General features: G+C 30.3%; 5 protein-coding genes and 5 pseudogenes across 10 annotated transcripts, besides 3 other annotated features; 6 read left to right on the top strand and 4 right to left on the bottom strand.

The window, feature by feature from the left end:
• Positions 1 to 13488: part of a mobile genetic element that runs on past the window's edge.
• TVAGG3_0547930 lies at positions 203 to 736 on the top strand (annotated as a pseudogene). Its single transcript has one exon. A coding segment is annotated over exon 1 (534 nt).
• Positions 1108 to 2411: a mobile genetic element.
• TVAGG3_0547920 lies at positions 1204 to 2331 on the top strand (annotated as a pseudogene). Its single transcript has one exon. A coding segment is annotated over exon 1 (1128 nt).
• Positions 2901 to 3563, top strand: TVAGG3_0547900 (uncharacterized protein; the record flags this gene model as incomplete). The annotated part of the gene is made up of 1 exon (XM_051238069.1): positions 2901 to 3563. The coding sequence occupies one exon, from the start codon at positions 2901 to 2903 to the stop codon at positions 3561 to 3563; it is 663 nt and encodes a 220-aa protein (XP_051095893.1).
• TVAGG3_0547890 (uncharacterized protein) lies at positions 3967 to 4347 on the top strand (the record flags this gene model as incomplete). Its single annotated transcript, XM_051238068.1, has 1 exon — positions 3967 to 4347. One exon carries the CDS (start codon positions 3967 to 3969, stop codon positions 4345 to 4347), a length of 381 nt encoding a protein of 126 aa, XP_051095892.1.
• On the top strand, positions 4386 to 5681 carry TVAGG3_0547880 (uncharacterized protein; the record flags this gene model as incomplete). The annotated part of the gene is made up of 1 exon (XM_051238067.1): positions 4386 to 5681. One exon carries the CDS (start codon positions 4386 to 4388, stop codon positions 5679 to 5681), a length of 1296 nt encoding a protein of 431 aa, XP_051095891.1.
• Positions 5961 to 6278, top strand: TVAGG3_0547870 (uncharacterized protein; the record flags this gene model as incomplete). The annotated part of the gene is made up of 1 exon (XM_051238066.1): positions 5961 to 6278. One exon carries the CDS (start codon positions 5961 to 5963, stop codon positions 6276 to 6278), a length of 318 nt encoding a protein of 105 aa, XP_051095890.1.
• On the bottom strand, positions 6959 to 7231 carry TVAGG3_0547860 (uncharacterized protein; the record flags this gene model as incomplete). The annotated part of the gene is made up of 1 exon (XM_001315837.1): positions 6959 to 7231. The coding sequence occupies one exon, from the start codon at positions 7229 to 7231 to the stop codon at positions 6959 to 6961; it is 273 nt and encodes a 90-aa protein (XP_001315872.1).
• Positions 7251 to 8195, bottom strand: TVAGG3_0547850 (annotated as a pseudogene). Its single transcript has one exon. A coding segment is annotated over exon 1 (945 nt).
• TVAGG3_0547840 lies at positions 8855 to 10915 on the bottom strand (annotated as a pseudogene). Its single transcript has one exon. A coding segment is annotated over exon 1 (2061 nt).
• TVAGG3_0547830 lies at positions 11412 to 12297 on the bottom strand (annotated as a pseudogene). The gene has a single exon. A coding segment is annotated over exon 1 (886 nt).
• Positions 13489 to 13730: 242 nt separating the features above from the next.
• Positions 13731 to 14936: part of a mobile genetic element that runs on past the window's edge.

The following is a 14936-nucleotide window of genomic DNA, read 5'->3' as shown; positions in this document are numbered from 1 at the left end:
CACATTTTCTTTATCATATCCGTTTCAATTATCCGGGAATTCATTTATTCTTCATTCAAAAGATTTATCAAATATTAAATTTAGAATAACTGACCTATTTGATTGTGATTTAGAATTTATGAATGAAATATTATGGCAATTTCAAATAGAGAAAATAGCTGATGAGATAACGGATTAAATATTTATTTTTAAATCATAATAAATGATTAAACAACAGCAACTTAAGGCGCAAAGCGCCCAGGTCCTTCAGACCATTACATACGCCATATATGCATATAATTCAAAGACGGCAGAACAAACGCAAAGGTTGAAATATGGAGATTTGGAGATAGTATTGAAAAATGACCATTTCGAATTCGTTTGCAAAGGTGGTGCAGTGATATCAAATATAAAAGAAATTTTATTTATGAATTCAAAAATTAAAGGAATAACGGATGATATAACATCAATTCCACCAGAAGAACAGAGATATTACGCATTAAATGCATTTCCTAAAGTTTTGAAGATTGGAAGATTTAATTTAAATGAGGAATTCATAGAAGGTTTCCTAAATGACATAATGAAGAAGGTGGATAAGGAATATGTGGATAGTGAGTTAAATAAGAAGGCAAATTTGGTTTATGTTGATGAAAAAGATAATGAAATTAAAGAAAAGGTTGAATGGTATCATGAATGGACATCGGAGACTTTTAAAGTTAAAGCTGATACAGATGGGTTTCAGGATGTTTAGACTTAAAGCAGATAAAACTTATGTTGATGAAAATTATGCAAAGAAGTCGGAAGTAAATGATGTGATTACAAGCATGAAAAATGAAATTCTTCAAACATTATATCCTGTTGGTTCTATTTATACGTCAATGAACTCAACAAATCCATCAACAGTTTTAGGTTTTGGTACGTGGAAGCAGATTGTAGATAAATTCTTATACTGTGCTAGATATTCAAAGCAAACAGGAGGTTCGAAGAAAATTAAAGAAGCAAACCTTCCACCGCACACTCATACAGGAACTACAAACACAACAGGTAATCATTCACATTCAATAACAAAAAGAGGTTATACAAATCTTGCAGCGGGTTCGAATAGACAGGGAATGAATAGATCTGATATAGGGTGTCCAAAGGTGCGTTTAGCACAGCGCTCTATATGAGACTATTAAAGGAGATATATGCTGATTATAAATATATAATAAAAAATATGAATATATGTATATGATGAGTATGTTGTATTTTGGCGCCATGCCGGGATATAAAATGAATTTTGAGACAAGAGGCGGTTTCGCGGGAAATTTTGGCGGGATTTTTTTCATTTTTTTAATGAATCATAAAGAAAACATCCTCGCTCTTGCAAAAAAATGCAAAGACTGTAAAAAATCTACGAGACATTGGTAAAATGCTTCGGTATGGATGCTCCTAGCTATTCCACTGTAACGTATCATGTTAGGATGTATCACTTCATGAACAAAAAGGCGCCCATCATAAAAATTGACAAAAAATCGCCGGATCAAAGAAAAATCAAAGCAATTCTTCAAGCGCTAGATGAAGACCCAAGAGCATCACTCAGAAGGATAGAGGAGATGACAAAGATACCACGTACAACAGTCAGTTATTATCTGCACAATTATTTGAACTACAAACTAGCGTATACACGTTGGGTTCCGCCACAACCTTAATTCAGTTCAAAAAAAATCTAGAGTCCAATCTTCGAAAGAGCTCCTCTCTATATTGGGTGCGTATCAATCCAAGAAGTTTCGCTTTTTAGTAACAGGGGACGAGTCTTGGTTTCAATATGCAACAGAAGCCAAAATCATGTGGATCCCGAAGGATGAAAATCCGCAAACATTCCCGAAGAAAAAAATTGACACACCAATGATGATGTTGTCGGTTTTTTGGGGCGTGAATGGCATCATCGCAATTGATATTCTTCAAAAACCTAATACGATGAATGCTCAGTATCTAATTGACAATGTTCTTACTCAAATTATCAATTCTGATGAGTTTGAGAAATCCAAACAACAAAAACAAAAGTTTGCAATTCATTTTGATAATTCAAGAGTTCACAAAAGTCATAAGGTAATGAATTACTTGGTGGAAAACAATGTCAAAGTTGTTCCAAACCCAATTTATTCACCTGATATTGCACCCTCTGACTTTTATTTATTCGGCACGCTAAAAAAGAGAGCTGAAGGACGCGAATTCGCGAGTCCAGATGATCTTGAAAATTTTGTAAGAGAGCAATTTGAGCAATTTTCTCATGATGATTTAAAGCGTGTCTTTCAAGCCTGGATCGATCGCTGCGAACGCGTGATTGAATCCAATGGTGATTATATTTAAATAAACTTTATATATATGTAACTTGTTTATTTCTATTCGCAGTATTCAGGTTTGTGCTAAACACACCTTTGGACACCCTATATTTCAACTGACCCAGTAGATTCAAGCACAGGTATTTTCTGTGGAACCGCAGGAAATCATTCACACACTTTCACAACAAATCCAACAGGCTCGGGTAAAGATTACATGCCACCATTTGTGACTGTATTCGCATGGTACCGCGTTCATTGAATGTGCTTGAGCCCAGACCTTTGGGTCAAGGCTTACCGAATGAACTAAATATATTTTATGTCTGTAATTAATTAGGTAATGAAGTAATGGATGAACTGCAGAAATAATGTTTACGTTAATGTTTACGTTAACGGTTTTTAGGTTATTCAATAATTAATTATTTTTGAATAACTGAACGTGTCACTACGTCACCATGTGTCACCAGGTTAATTAACTTCTCTTAAAAATGAGACAACATGACATTTTGACAACAGTCCTGGAAATTTGATGCAGTCCAAAAATAAAGTTAGTTTTAAAATTATTTTTTTATTTTTTTTATTTTGTATGTAAGAACAGAAATGTCAGTCGAAGCAAAAACATTCACTAACAAATCTAATGGCGAAACATTCACAAAAGGCACTTATAACGGTATTGAAGTCTTACGTAGAGACAAGGATGGTTACATTAATGCAACAAATATGTGTCAGCAGTTTAGGAAAGACTTTAGAAAGTTGTTGGAAAATAAGTCCTGGGAAGAGTATTATAAGGCATTTTGTGAAGAATATAGCAACCGCCGGAATTCGGACTGTTGCTTTTTATACAAAATTCATGCAGGAATTCCTGATGAAATCAAACAGGTTAGAGGAACGTATGTAGACCCAAGACTTATAAACTATATAGCAATGTGGGCTTCTCCAAAATATTGCATAGCAGTTGGAAAAATTATGGACTCCATAGACAAGAAAGTTCATGAGAAATTAGATGAAGAAGAACTCGAAGATACAGTAGAGAATGCTAAACATTTGTTTGAAGAAGAAGTTAGAAAAATGTGCGAAAAACAATTAGAACATGAACGTGAGATATATTATGGTTATAGAGATTCTCCATACGAACTAGACCAATGGGAACAAGAAGATTTAAAGAGAGAATTTAAAGAATATGAACTCGCTAAGATAGCATTAGAAACTGCAGAAAAGAAGTTAAAAGTTTGGGGTCGTTTTGTAAAAAAATATTGTGAGTAAATGAACCATTTATTTTTGTCATAAACGACCAAAAATATATTTTATCGTTAACGGTTTTTAGGTTATTCAATAATTAATTATTTTTGAATAACTGAAAGTGTCACTACGTCACCATGTCACCAGGTTAATTAACTTCTCTTAAAAATGATGACAACATGACATTTTGACAACAGTCCTGGAAATAAATTTTATCGTTAATGTTTACGTTAACGGTTTTTAGGTTATTCAATAATTAATTATTTTTGAAGAACTGAGGGTGTCACTACGTCACCATGTCACCAGGTTAATTAACTTCTCTGAAAAAATGAGACAACTTGACATTTTGACAACAGTCCTGAAATTTGATGCAGTCCAAAAATAAAGTTAGTTTTAAAATTATTTTTATTTTTTTATTCCTATATAAATGACAGCAACAAACAACAACAGCAACTATATCGTTTCTGATGAAAAAGTTATTGATTCATTAGCTGAGGAATTAGTTGTGGCAGAAACTAAAACCCTCAACGAAAGAATTGGTGAAAACAAGATTGATTTACATAACTACCTCAAACACGATGGAGGAAGAGGAAGGAAAACTGGTATGGCTTTATTAGTAAATAAAATATCAAATTTAACGATTATAGATGTTGATATCAATAAATCGTACAATGATGAACTTAAAGAAACAGTTGGAAAAGATATTTTATCAAAACTTTCGGATAAAGATGTTATCGTTAAAACCGCTTCAGAGGTCTTCACATTTATTGCAACACTAATTTCTTTTATGCAGTTTCGAACAGAATGATTAAATGTTATTCCTGCAATGATTATGATATTGATATAATGACTTCTATTGATGATTCAAAACGTTCATTAGTGGTTATGGCTGATTCAAGAGTTCGCAAGAATGCAACAGAACCAATCAATACATACTCATTCATTCGTGGAAGTTACGATTCAACATTAACTAGAACAGTGAATGATATATTAAATGATTTGAATATTAAGGTAAGAGTTGAACAGAAGAATGAAGAAATAAAGAGTATAATGAATGAAAACAAAGATGTAAACATTGACGATAAACTTGCCCAGAGCATAGTTGATGGCATCTGTGATTTTGAAGTACATAATGACGGTGGAAACATGAATTTAGAAAAAGAAATAACATTATTCACACTGTTTCAAGCTATTAATTCGTTACCTAATCATTTGATTAATGAAGCATACGATAACGTTTATAACTTCTGCAGTTTAACAGAAAATGCAAAAAGTAATTTTGAAAAAGCACGTAGTAGATATGCACATTTAATGACTTCTCCATTTGTTTTAGTGAAGATTCTAAAACTATATCAAAAGGAATATTATGATGAATACGTTTTACCTTTATTACGTAAGCCAAAAATAACATTTGATATAAAACTTGATGACTCGTTTTTGATAACAGATATTAGACGCAAGGCTGAAAATCATCAGTATAAAAACAGTTCTGAAGTAATTGAGGATTTATCACGTGTAATCCGTTTTGTAGATTGTGGAAACAAATATTTCATTCAAAAGGACTATAATATCCACGACAAAATGAATCAAATATCATTCGTTCTTCAATCAAACATGAAAGAGTCACTCAAAATGATTAAATTATTTAAAGAAGAAGGTAAAACCATAACAGCGTGGGACGTACTACTAAATCAATTGTCTTCATTAACTGTTAAGGGTGTTTGCTTTAAATCTGATTCCCCAGATGTTTTCTCAACGTTTCAAGGTTATAAATACAACATTCTCGAAAAGCCTGATTACTCAAAAATTGAGATGTTTATGAATTTCATTAAAGAAGCCATTTGTGATAATAACGATGAAGTGTATAAATACCTTCTCGGCTGGATTGCATCAATGATTCAACATCCTGGAATCAAGAATGAAACAGCAATTATTTTGAAAGGACTTCAGGGAACAGGTAAAAACAGATTTACAGACATTATTTCTGAACTTCTCGCTGGTTATTCATGTAAAAACATTACCGAAATAAGTGAGCTAACGGGTAATTTCAATTCAGTAGTTGAAAATAAAATGTTTCTTGTACTTAATGAACTCAAGAATGTAGGTGAAGACAGACTTGCAAACTTCAACGCTTTGAAATAAATTATAACGGATAATGAGATTAGAATTAATGAAAAGAATCAACCCAGAAGAACTGCTCAGAATGTTGCAAACTTCATTTTCGTAACTAATAACGTCTACCCTGTCAAAATTGAAGTTGGAGACAGAAGATACGTAGTTTTAAGAGTTAATGGTAAATTCAAGGGTCAATTTGATTACTTCAAGAATTTAATGGATTCATGCACCAAGGAATTTTATGATAATTTACTAACATATTTTATGCAATATGACCTTTCATCATTTAATGTACGAATCATACCGATGACTGAAGCCAAACAAGATTTAATAGAATTATCAACAAATCCTTTAGATGAATGGATAAATACACATTATGATGAATTGTGTGCAGGTATGACGTGTGAAAATGCTCTATTCTGCAAACCATCAGACATGAAAGACAAAAACTTTCAAATGAGCATTAAGGATAAATGTGAAAGGAAACAGAGAAGAATAGATGGTAAACAGACATGGTGTTATGTTTTGAAAGAAGAAATGAAAGGATTATATAAACAGGTTGAACCAAACGATAATGAGGATTCATTTACTGATGATGAAATACCTGTAAATGAAGCTTTATAAAGTATGATTTGAATTTATTTTTGCATTAATCCTGTTGTGTTGTCTAAATGTCATGTTGTCTCATTTTTTCAGAGAAGTTAATTAACCTGGTGACATGGTGACATAGTGACACCTTCAGTTATTCAAAAATGCTTCATAAGTGCCTTCCTCCTTAATCCTGTTGTGTTGTCTAAATGTCATGTTGTCTCATTTTTTCAGAGAAGTTAATTAACCTGGTGACATGGTGACATAGTGACACCTTCAGTTATTCAAAAATGCTTCATAAGTGCCTTCCTCCTTAATCCTGTTGTGTTGTCTAAATGTCATGTTGTCTCATTTTTTCAGAGAAGTTAATTAACCTGGTGACATGGTGACATAGTGACACCTTCAGTTATTCAAAAATGCTTCATAAGTGCCTTCCTCCTTAATCCTGTTGTGTTGTCTAAATGTCATGTTGTCTCATTTTTTCAGAGAAGTTAATTAACCTGGTGACATGGTGACATAGTGACACCTTCAGTTATTCAAAAATAATTAATTATTGAATAACCTGAAACCATTAACGATAAAATAACTGATAACAAAATTTTATTTTTATATAAATGGATACCCCACAAGCTCAAAATTTACCACGAATCATAACAAGGGAGGAAATGATAAAAATGATGCAAGAACCCAGAAGGGTTCGGGAAGAGGAATAAAAATTAAATTTGGATTGAGTTTAAAAATTCATCTTTATTAAATTCATCTCTTCCAATCAATTTATTTATTCTATTAAATTCTTTTATTTTTGCTTCACTCAGTTTAAGGATTGAACGGTAAGTTTCTAATTTTTCGATTATTTCTTTCCTCTCTTTATCGTTTTCAACCCCACCGCATTGCGGCTTCTTTTTGTAATAGCATATTTTTGATTTAATTCTGTTTAGTTTCTTTTTATATTCATTGTCTGGACTCTTGGCTGCTTTGTTGTCACTCATTTCTTACGAAATAAAAAAATTAAATATTATTTAAATATAATGGAGTAATAAAATAAATCGGAATTTCTATTAATTTATTGTCAACTTCAACTAATGCATTGCCGTTAATATATCTAACAAATTCAGCTATTGTGTCAAATCTTCGTCTTTTTTTGTCATTGATTTATCAGTTTTTCCATAATCGAGATGAATCAAAACTTTATCCCCTTGTTTAAAATTCATGAGCCCCGAATTAATTTGTTCACGTTTAACATCATTAACCTTTCCATTTGCTTTCTAATATATTCCCATTCTTTTGAAATATCATTTTTCATTTCCACGGTTTCATGTTTATAGTTCTATGCCATGTATTATTGTAATAATATACTAACTTGTATGATGGAGTCATGATTTCCATCCCAGTATATCTGACCGTTAACCCCTAACGCATCTCTAAGAGTTCTCATTACCGCATCAACTATTTTATTATGAAACGTATATGGAGAGGATGAAAGTAAAAATTAATTTGTGGGAAATAATGAGCCATAGCTGCCTGAAATCCTTTATCACCATCACCCCTTATATTATCTACTCTTTCATGATCTAGTAAGTATTGTATAGCTCTTCTTGTTTCCTGTTCTGTTTTCCCTTTCACTGGAATGCAATATAAATATCTAGTGTTAATGTTAATGGCAAATAAATAAGTAACTTTTCCTTTTGAATATTCCAGATGATCGATTTCGTATGAATATGGATATGGAGCAAATGAAGGGCGACTAAATTTTTCCTTTAACGGTTGAATTTTCGGGTCAATTGGTTTATTTAATATCTTGAAATCCTTTTTAAAATCTTTTTGCTTCTTTAATGTTTGAAATGGATATAATAAAGTGAATGATGAAGGGGGGAATGAAGGAGGAAGCGGTACTGTCGTTGCAAGTGGTTTAATTTTATCTGCTTTGATTTTGGATTTCATTCCCCCCTTCATTAATTCTGGATGTATTCTATTCATTTGTTTTAAATATGCTGTATATAAAGGTTTGATATACTTTCCCGCTTCGAGTTTATGTTGAAGGATGAATTCCAAAAGTTGATCTTCATTTAAAAGTCGGGCTGAATATGGTTTAACTAATGAATCATAAATTAAAGCTTGTGCTTCATTTATGGTCTGAAGGACCTGGGCGTTTTGCACCTTTTGTTTTTGCGGCTCAGGATTATATAATTTATATAATTCCTCAATATCTTCTTCTGTTAATACTTTATTTTTGAAATCTTTCAATTGTTTAAGTTGTGATTTAGTTTTTCCTTTGTATATTCATTATTTTTAATTTTGTCTTTAATTTTAGAAATTATTTTATCATGATATTTCAAAATTTCATTTTTATAATATGGATAATAATTCCATATCATCACCCGTTATATTGTTATTGTTTTTGGAGATATGATTTTAATTCATAATAATTAAGAAAATTTTGATTAAGTACTAAATCATCAATTAAATTTTTAAATCTGTGTTATCCATTTATATAAAAATAAAATAAATGTTTAAGGGTGCCCACCTCTTTGAATCATAGTATCAAAACCATTATTTACGGTTCCTTTTGTCTCTTCTGTGGCATTTTATTAAAAATAAAATTTTAAATTGTATTAAATAAATGGCATACAACATCCATTTTCACAACATACAGCCTTAGTGTGTGCTCCTGTTAATGCAGTCTTACCGATTGTTAAGCGAGTCATTGACCCGTTTTTAAGTTGTAAATTAATATTCTGACCATCAAATATCACTTTATCATTTATTATATCCAAATAATTTTTAGGTGTTAATTGTTTATTTTGTCGTAAACTAACACCTTTCATTTTTTGTGCAATCTTTTTAAAATCACTTCCATCAATTGAACCGTTGAATGATGTATAACACTTAGGGCATAAAGCAACCATGTTATCACCTTGTTTCTCAATTGCTAAACCCAATAACTTCTTCTCATGTGCTTTTTCTTCAGCTTTATTCTTTAATTTAGGTTTAAATTTCTCATCAAAACAGAAGAAATCAAATGGTGCGAATTTGAAAATGTTTTTATCATAAAATTGTTTATCGGTAACAATTGCTTGAAATGCTTGAGTGTTAGGAAGATTTGGTCGCCAGCGATTGCCCAATAAGATGAATCAGTATCACCTTCAATGAAATGAAAACGATTAACATTCATGCATTTATACATAAAATCATAAATGAAAACCAAATACCAGTATTTAGCATTATCTAAAGTGAAGAATGCCTCTTGTAAACATGTATCACATCTATAAAATCTATCTTTAAGCATCACTTGATATGTATCTTCACCTATTTCTCTTATGTTTTTAAACTTATTTGACATACATGCAACGCGTGCCTTCTGTGCATTCATTATTTTAGTCTTTGCGTAATTTTGTGTATTCATTGCATCGTAACCATATGATCCATTAAGTGAAATCTTGCAAAATAAACTTTTTCCTTTATTTCCTTCTAATTCAGCCTTTTGTCTTTCGTTCATAAATTTGTTCGCAAATTCATTAAAACAAGTGTTTTTAGTAAATGTTAAAATTGATTGAATATCATCGATGATAAAATGAAATCTGTCTATTAGATACCAAAGATAATAAGAAGAAAATGGTTGATTTGGTGTGTGTTGATGCTAACTGAGTTAATTTCCTCTGTTTCTGGTCAACTGGTAGATTGTTTGATTTCATGTAATTATACATAAAACTGCCAATTGTTTTTTCATCTGTGATAATATCTAAGTTTCTTATTATCGGTAAAAAGTTTATGTAATCATTAATGTATTTTTCATCAATGTGACCCTTTACTTCAGCCACGAATAAAGTATTTTTCTTCTTAATTATTCCCAGTGCTTTTGCTTTCTTTGTTGCTGTATCACAAATGATAACACCATTCAATCTTCCCGGCATATACATTTTATGGTCAGTATATTGAATGAAATCATGAGGATTAGATGAAAATGATGAAGGATATAATGAATTAAAATCAACACCAACGAAATGAGTCATAATGTTGGTGGTGTCCTCATTTGATACAGTTTTAGTTTCTGGATTATATGAAAGTTTATTAATGTGCGTGATTCCTTTAAGATTTACTCTATGTTGAACATTTGATAAACCACCAGTAATTCCATTACGGAGAATGTGATAAGCTTCAACTGAATCTAAAGTCATTGGTAAATTATTTTTTAATGCATAATTTCTTAAATTGATTCTTAAACGTTGAACATCTTCATCTTTATTTGATTTTACGACATTGCAATAACAACACATTAACTGACAATTTTCTTTGGTATGTGGTTTTTCATTATCGATTCTATCCAATGTTGGTTTATTTGCATATGTAAACGCTTTACCACACATTTTGCATTTAGATGAAAGGATTAAATCGTGATAGTATTGAAAATCATCCATTGAAACATTATTTTTAGTATCCCTTTCTGCTTTTTCATCTTGTTTCTTATATGATTCAATTTTATATTTCCAATACTTTTTCGTTAATTCAAAACTTGATTCTATCTCTTCCTCAGGATATTTTTCATTAGGATTAAAGTCTTTATATGCTAAAGCGTAACGAATCATTGAAGCATTCGATGATAAAGAAAGATTATGAAGCATGTCAATTTTATAAACAAATGTTTCTTCAATAATTTTATCAATTGGGTCAATCATAATTTCAACATCTTTATTGCAATAATGAATAAAATATTCTAATCTATTCTTAAAATTTTTAGCATCATTGAGATATATTTGATAATCACTATCTGATATAGTTTCTTGAGTTAATGCTGAATAAAATGAATCTTTCGTGAATGGTTCCACTTTATATAATTCTTCTTCGTAATTCTCCCATGTGATGAATTGATAAGGGAAAAAGGATTTAACACGTGATTTATTGTTTCCGAAATCTTGAGTGAATTGGTCTAATGTCCCACCCGCTATATAATTTCTGATGTCAATAAATCTCAATTCATATGGAACGTTTGTTTTCTTTACAATGATTTGCTTAAATTGTGAAGATGAACCCAGCATTGATTTTATTTTCCATTTTGCAGTGTTTAAATCACGAAGAATTAAATTTAAATCAAACTTTCCCGAATTAAAACCTATGATATTCACTTTATTGAATTCCTCATCTAGAAGTTCTTTAAATGCTTCCTTCTGTTTTTCATTTAATGTTTGCGCTTCATTAATTCTTCATATTGTTCAATATTTGATTTAGCAACTAATGAACAGGTTGAAAATAAAAACTCAATCCAATCAGAAATAAAAGAATCACTCGAAGTTAAGCAAAAATTCCTCGTATATGTTTTATCATTTAATTTAACCGTTGATGATACCATGAATGGTTTTAAGTAAGCGTTCAAAGTTGCACACTCAGAAAGTTGTAATTCTTCTTTAGTCTCTAATGTTTCGAAGTCAAAAGTAATATAATATCTTGTCGGTTTATAATATTCCTGCAAATTATGAGCTAATAACCACTGATATATCTTCTGTTTCGTAATATGTGGTGCATATGGTTGCTGTGTCTTTTGCAATTGAACGTCTTGAATTAATCTTCCATTATTTTCTTTACATTTCTCACAATGCTTTAAAAATCTTCTTTGGTTTTTCCTTTCTGGATCATCACGGATAGAATAAACTTCTTCTTTACAATATGGACAAACTTTATAGCCGGTGAGTGCTTCAACGTCTGTTATTCTGTCAGCGTGAAGTTTTCCACATGGACTCTGTGTTAATAAAATATTTACTGTTTCAAATTCTGGATCTATCATTATTGATTCCACTAATGGAAAGTCTACCTTATTTATGTCCACGTCTTCTGGTTGAGGATCACAATAATAGAAATCAATATTAACATTTATCATTCTCGCTAATCTCTCACTTTCTGATGAAATGTCAAACCCTTCATATGCATCTATTGCTTCATTTAAATAGCTTCTACGAGTTTTAGGATTAACACCATCAGGAATGTTATAGAAGCGTTTAAATAACCTTCTACCTTCTGCTCTAATTTGATTATCATTCATTTTAGCTGTTCCGTTTTTGTTCATTTATGTAAGAATAAAAAATTAAAAAATAAATAAAAATAAAGTTTATTTTTAAAGTCCATAAAATGAATTAAGAACACATAAATTTTTATCATCTGCGACGTGACGAATACATTTTAATTTACTCAAGAATGCGTACCCTGATACATTAAATCTAATTCCTGTCTTATTTAATTTCACAACTTTGAAAAGGAATGTATGAATAGCTATAAAATGATGAGAAGATGTTTTATGGGTTGCTTCCATTTTTTCTGAAATAAATGAATAAATATAATGTTTATAAGTTTTCATATCTTTTATGTTCTTAATAACGAATGGTATAGACCTTTCCACTTCGTCTTCCTTCGGTGCTGTTCTTTCATATGAAACATTATTAGTATCTTCAACAATGAAACCACAATCACACAAAATTTTATATGTTCCAATGGTTTCTTTTGATATTTTATCTAATAAATCAAAAACTTTATCAACACCTGTGCATTTATTTAAATAATAATTTGTGTAAATATCATGATCTTCTTTCTTAATCGTATTAGTCGCATATGTCACGTTTTTAAGAGCTTTTTTGAATTTTTCGGAATCTAAAGGTGGTGAAAGTAGGATACAGGGGTATTCTTCATTATCAATAAATTGTAACTTATGTTTACGTATAAATTTAGTACCTTCTTCTGAAAGTGTTTCGTCTATTTCACCATCTAATAAATTTTGTGTTGATTCTGAGACATAATTTTTATATCTTTCTTCATGAGATTTCTGAACTGCTGATTCTGAAGCTGGGATATTCATTAAACCCTCTACTTCATTTTCATTATATTTTTCAACTTCTCTTAATTCCTTAATTTTTTCATCTATTTCATCTCTTATTTTTTCCAGTCTTTCAATTTCATTGTATTCATCATCTTTAATCCGTTCTTCATAATATTCAGGGAAAACATCAGGTTCTTTAGGTTTTTCTTCTTTAGATGTGGGATATAAGAAATTTATAACATCATCTTTATTCATTTTTCCATCATAATCAAACTCATTTAAAAACTCCGCGAATTTTTGACAATTTCTTAAATAATATTTATCAACCTCATAACCCGCCTCCTCTAATATATCCTTTATTTCCTTGTTTGTGAATCCTAATTTTTTAACGTTGTTAGTTTTGACGCTCATTTCATACAAAATAAAAATAAATTATTCAAAAATGTAAGACATGAATTTTTAAAGTTTATTTTTTTATTTTTTATTTCATTATGGTAGTGAATCTTTCATTCATGAAAATAATTATTTCTAATTTCTTTTACTCGTTTATGAGGTCTTTGATTATGACTCCATTGATTCCATTCAGGATTTAAACATTGTTTAATTAATCGCGGAATATCTGACATCATCTATATATAGCTTCTTTTATAAAAGATAAAAAATAAATTATTTTAAAATTAATGTTAATTGAGAAAGGGACAGACTAGCCCATTGTCACTTTTTAATTTAGCAAATGAACGCTTATGGAGTGGAGTTTTTGGGTAAATCTGATTTGCTTATAAATGAAATAAAATCAAAAGAAACCATATTGGCATTATATTATGCAAAAATAAATGATCTTACTTAGTACTTTTAAAGTTAATTTCAGAAAAAATTTGACACAATGGTATCCGGCACATACAAGTGGTGTACAACCAAAATATAAGTTAGTTTAAACATATATTGCTATATCTCATGATCTTACTTAGTACTTTTAAAGTTAATTTCAGAAAAAATTTGACACATTGGTATCCGGCACATACAAGTGGTGTACAACCAAAATATAAGTTGGTTTAAACATATATTGCTATATCTCATGATCTTACTTAGTACTTTTAAAGTTAATTTCAGAAAAAATTTGACACAATGGTATCCGGCACATACAAGTGGTGTACAACCAAAATATAAGTTAGTTTAAACATATATTGCTATATCTCATGATCTTACTTAGTACTTTTAAAGTTAATTTCAGAAAAAATTTGACACAATGGTATCCGGCACATACAAGTGGTGTACAACCAAAATATAAGTTAGTTTAAACATATATTGCTATATCTCATGATCTTACTTAGTACTTTTAAAGTTAATTTCAGAAAAAATTTGACACAATGGTATCCGGCACATACAAGTGGTGTACAACCAAAATATAAGTTAGTTTAAACATATATTGCTATATCTCATGATCTTACTTAGTACTTTTAAAGTTAATTTCAGAAAAAATTTGACACAATGGTATCCGGCACATACAAGTGGTGTACAACCAAAATATAAGTTAGTTTAAACATATATGCTATATCTCATGATCTTACTTAGTACTTTTAAAGTTAATTTCAGAAAAAATTTGACACAATGGTATCCGGCACATACAAGTGGTGTACAACCAAAATATAAGTTAGTTTAAACATATATTGCTATATCTCATGATCTTACTTAGTACTTTTAAAGTTAATTTCAGAAAAAATTTGACACAATGGTATCCGGCACATACAAGTGGTGTACAACCAAATCTTCGACTCGATGAACTTGTCATTGAGTTATATTCCAGTGTTGTTCCTTCATTCCTGATTAAGTTGCAAATTAAAGGTCTGGATTCAGAGAGAAGTGTTAAAGTTATCAAAAAAGTCACAAGAGATTTC

This window comes from Trichomonas vaginalis, chromosome II, assembly GCF_026262505.1.
Source record: "Trichomonas vaginalis G3 chromosome II, whole genome shotgun sequence".
NCBI classification, from domain to species: domain Eukaryota; phylum Parabasalia; order Trichomonadida; family Trichomonadidae; genus Trichomonas; species Trichomonas vaginalis.
Note: the sequence above shows the minus strand (reverse complement) of the source record. Positions and strands in the feature narration are given on the sequence as shown.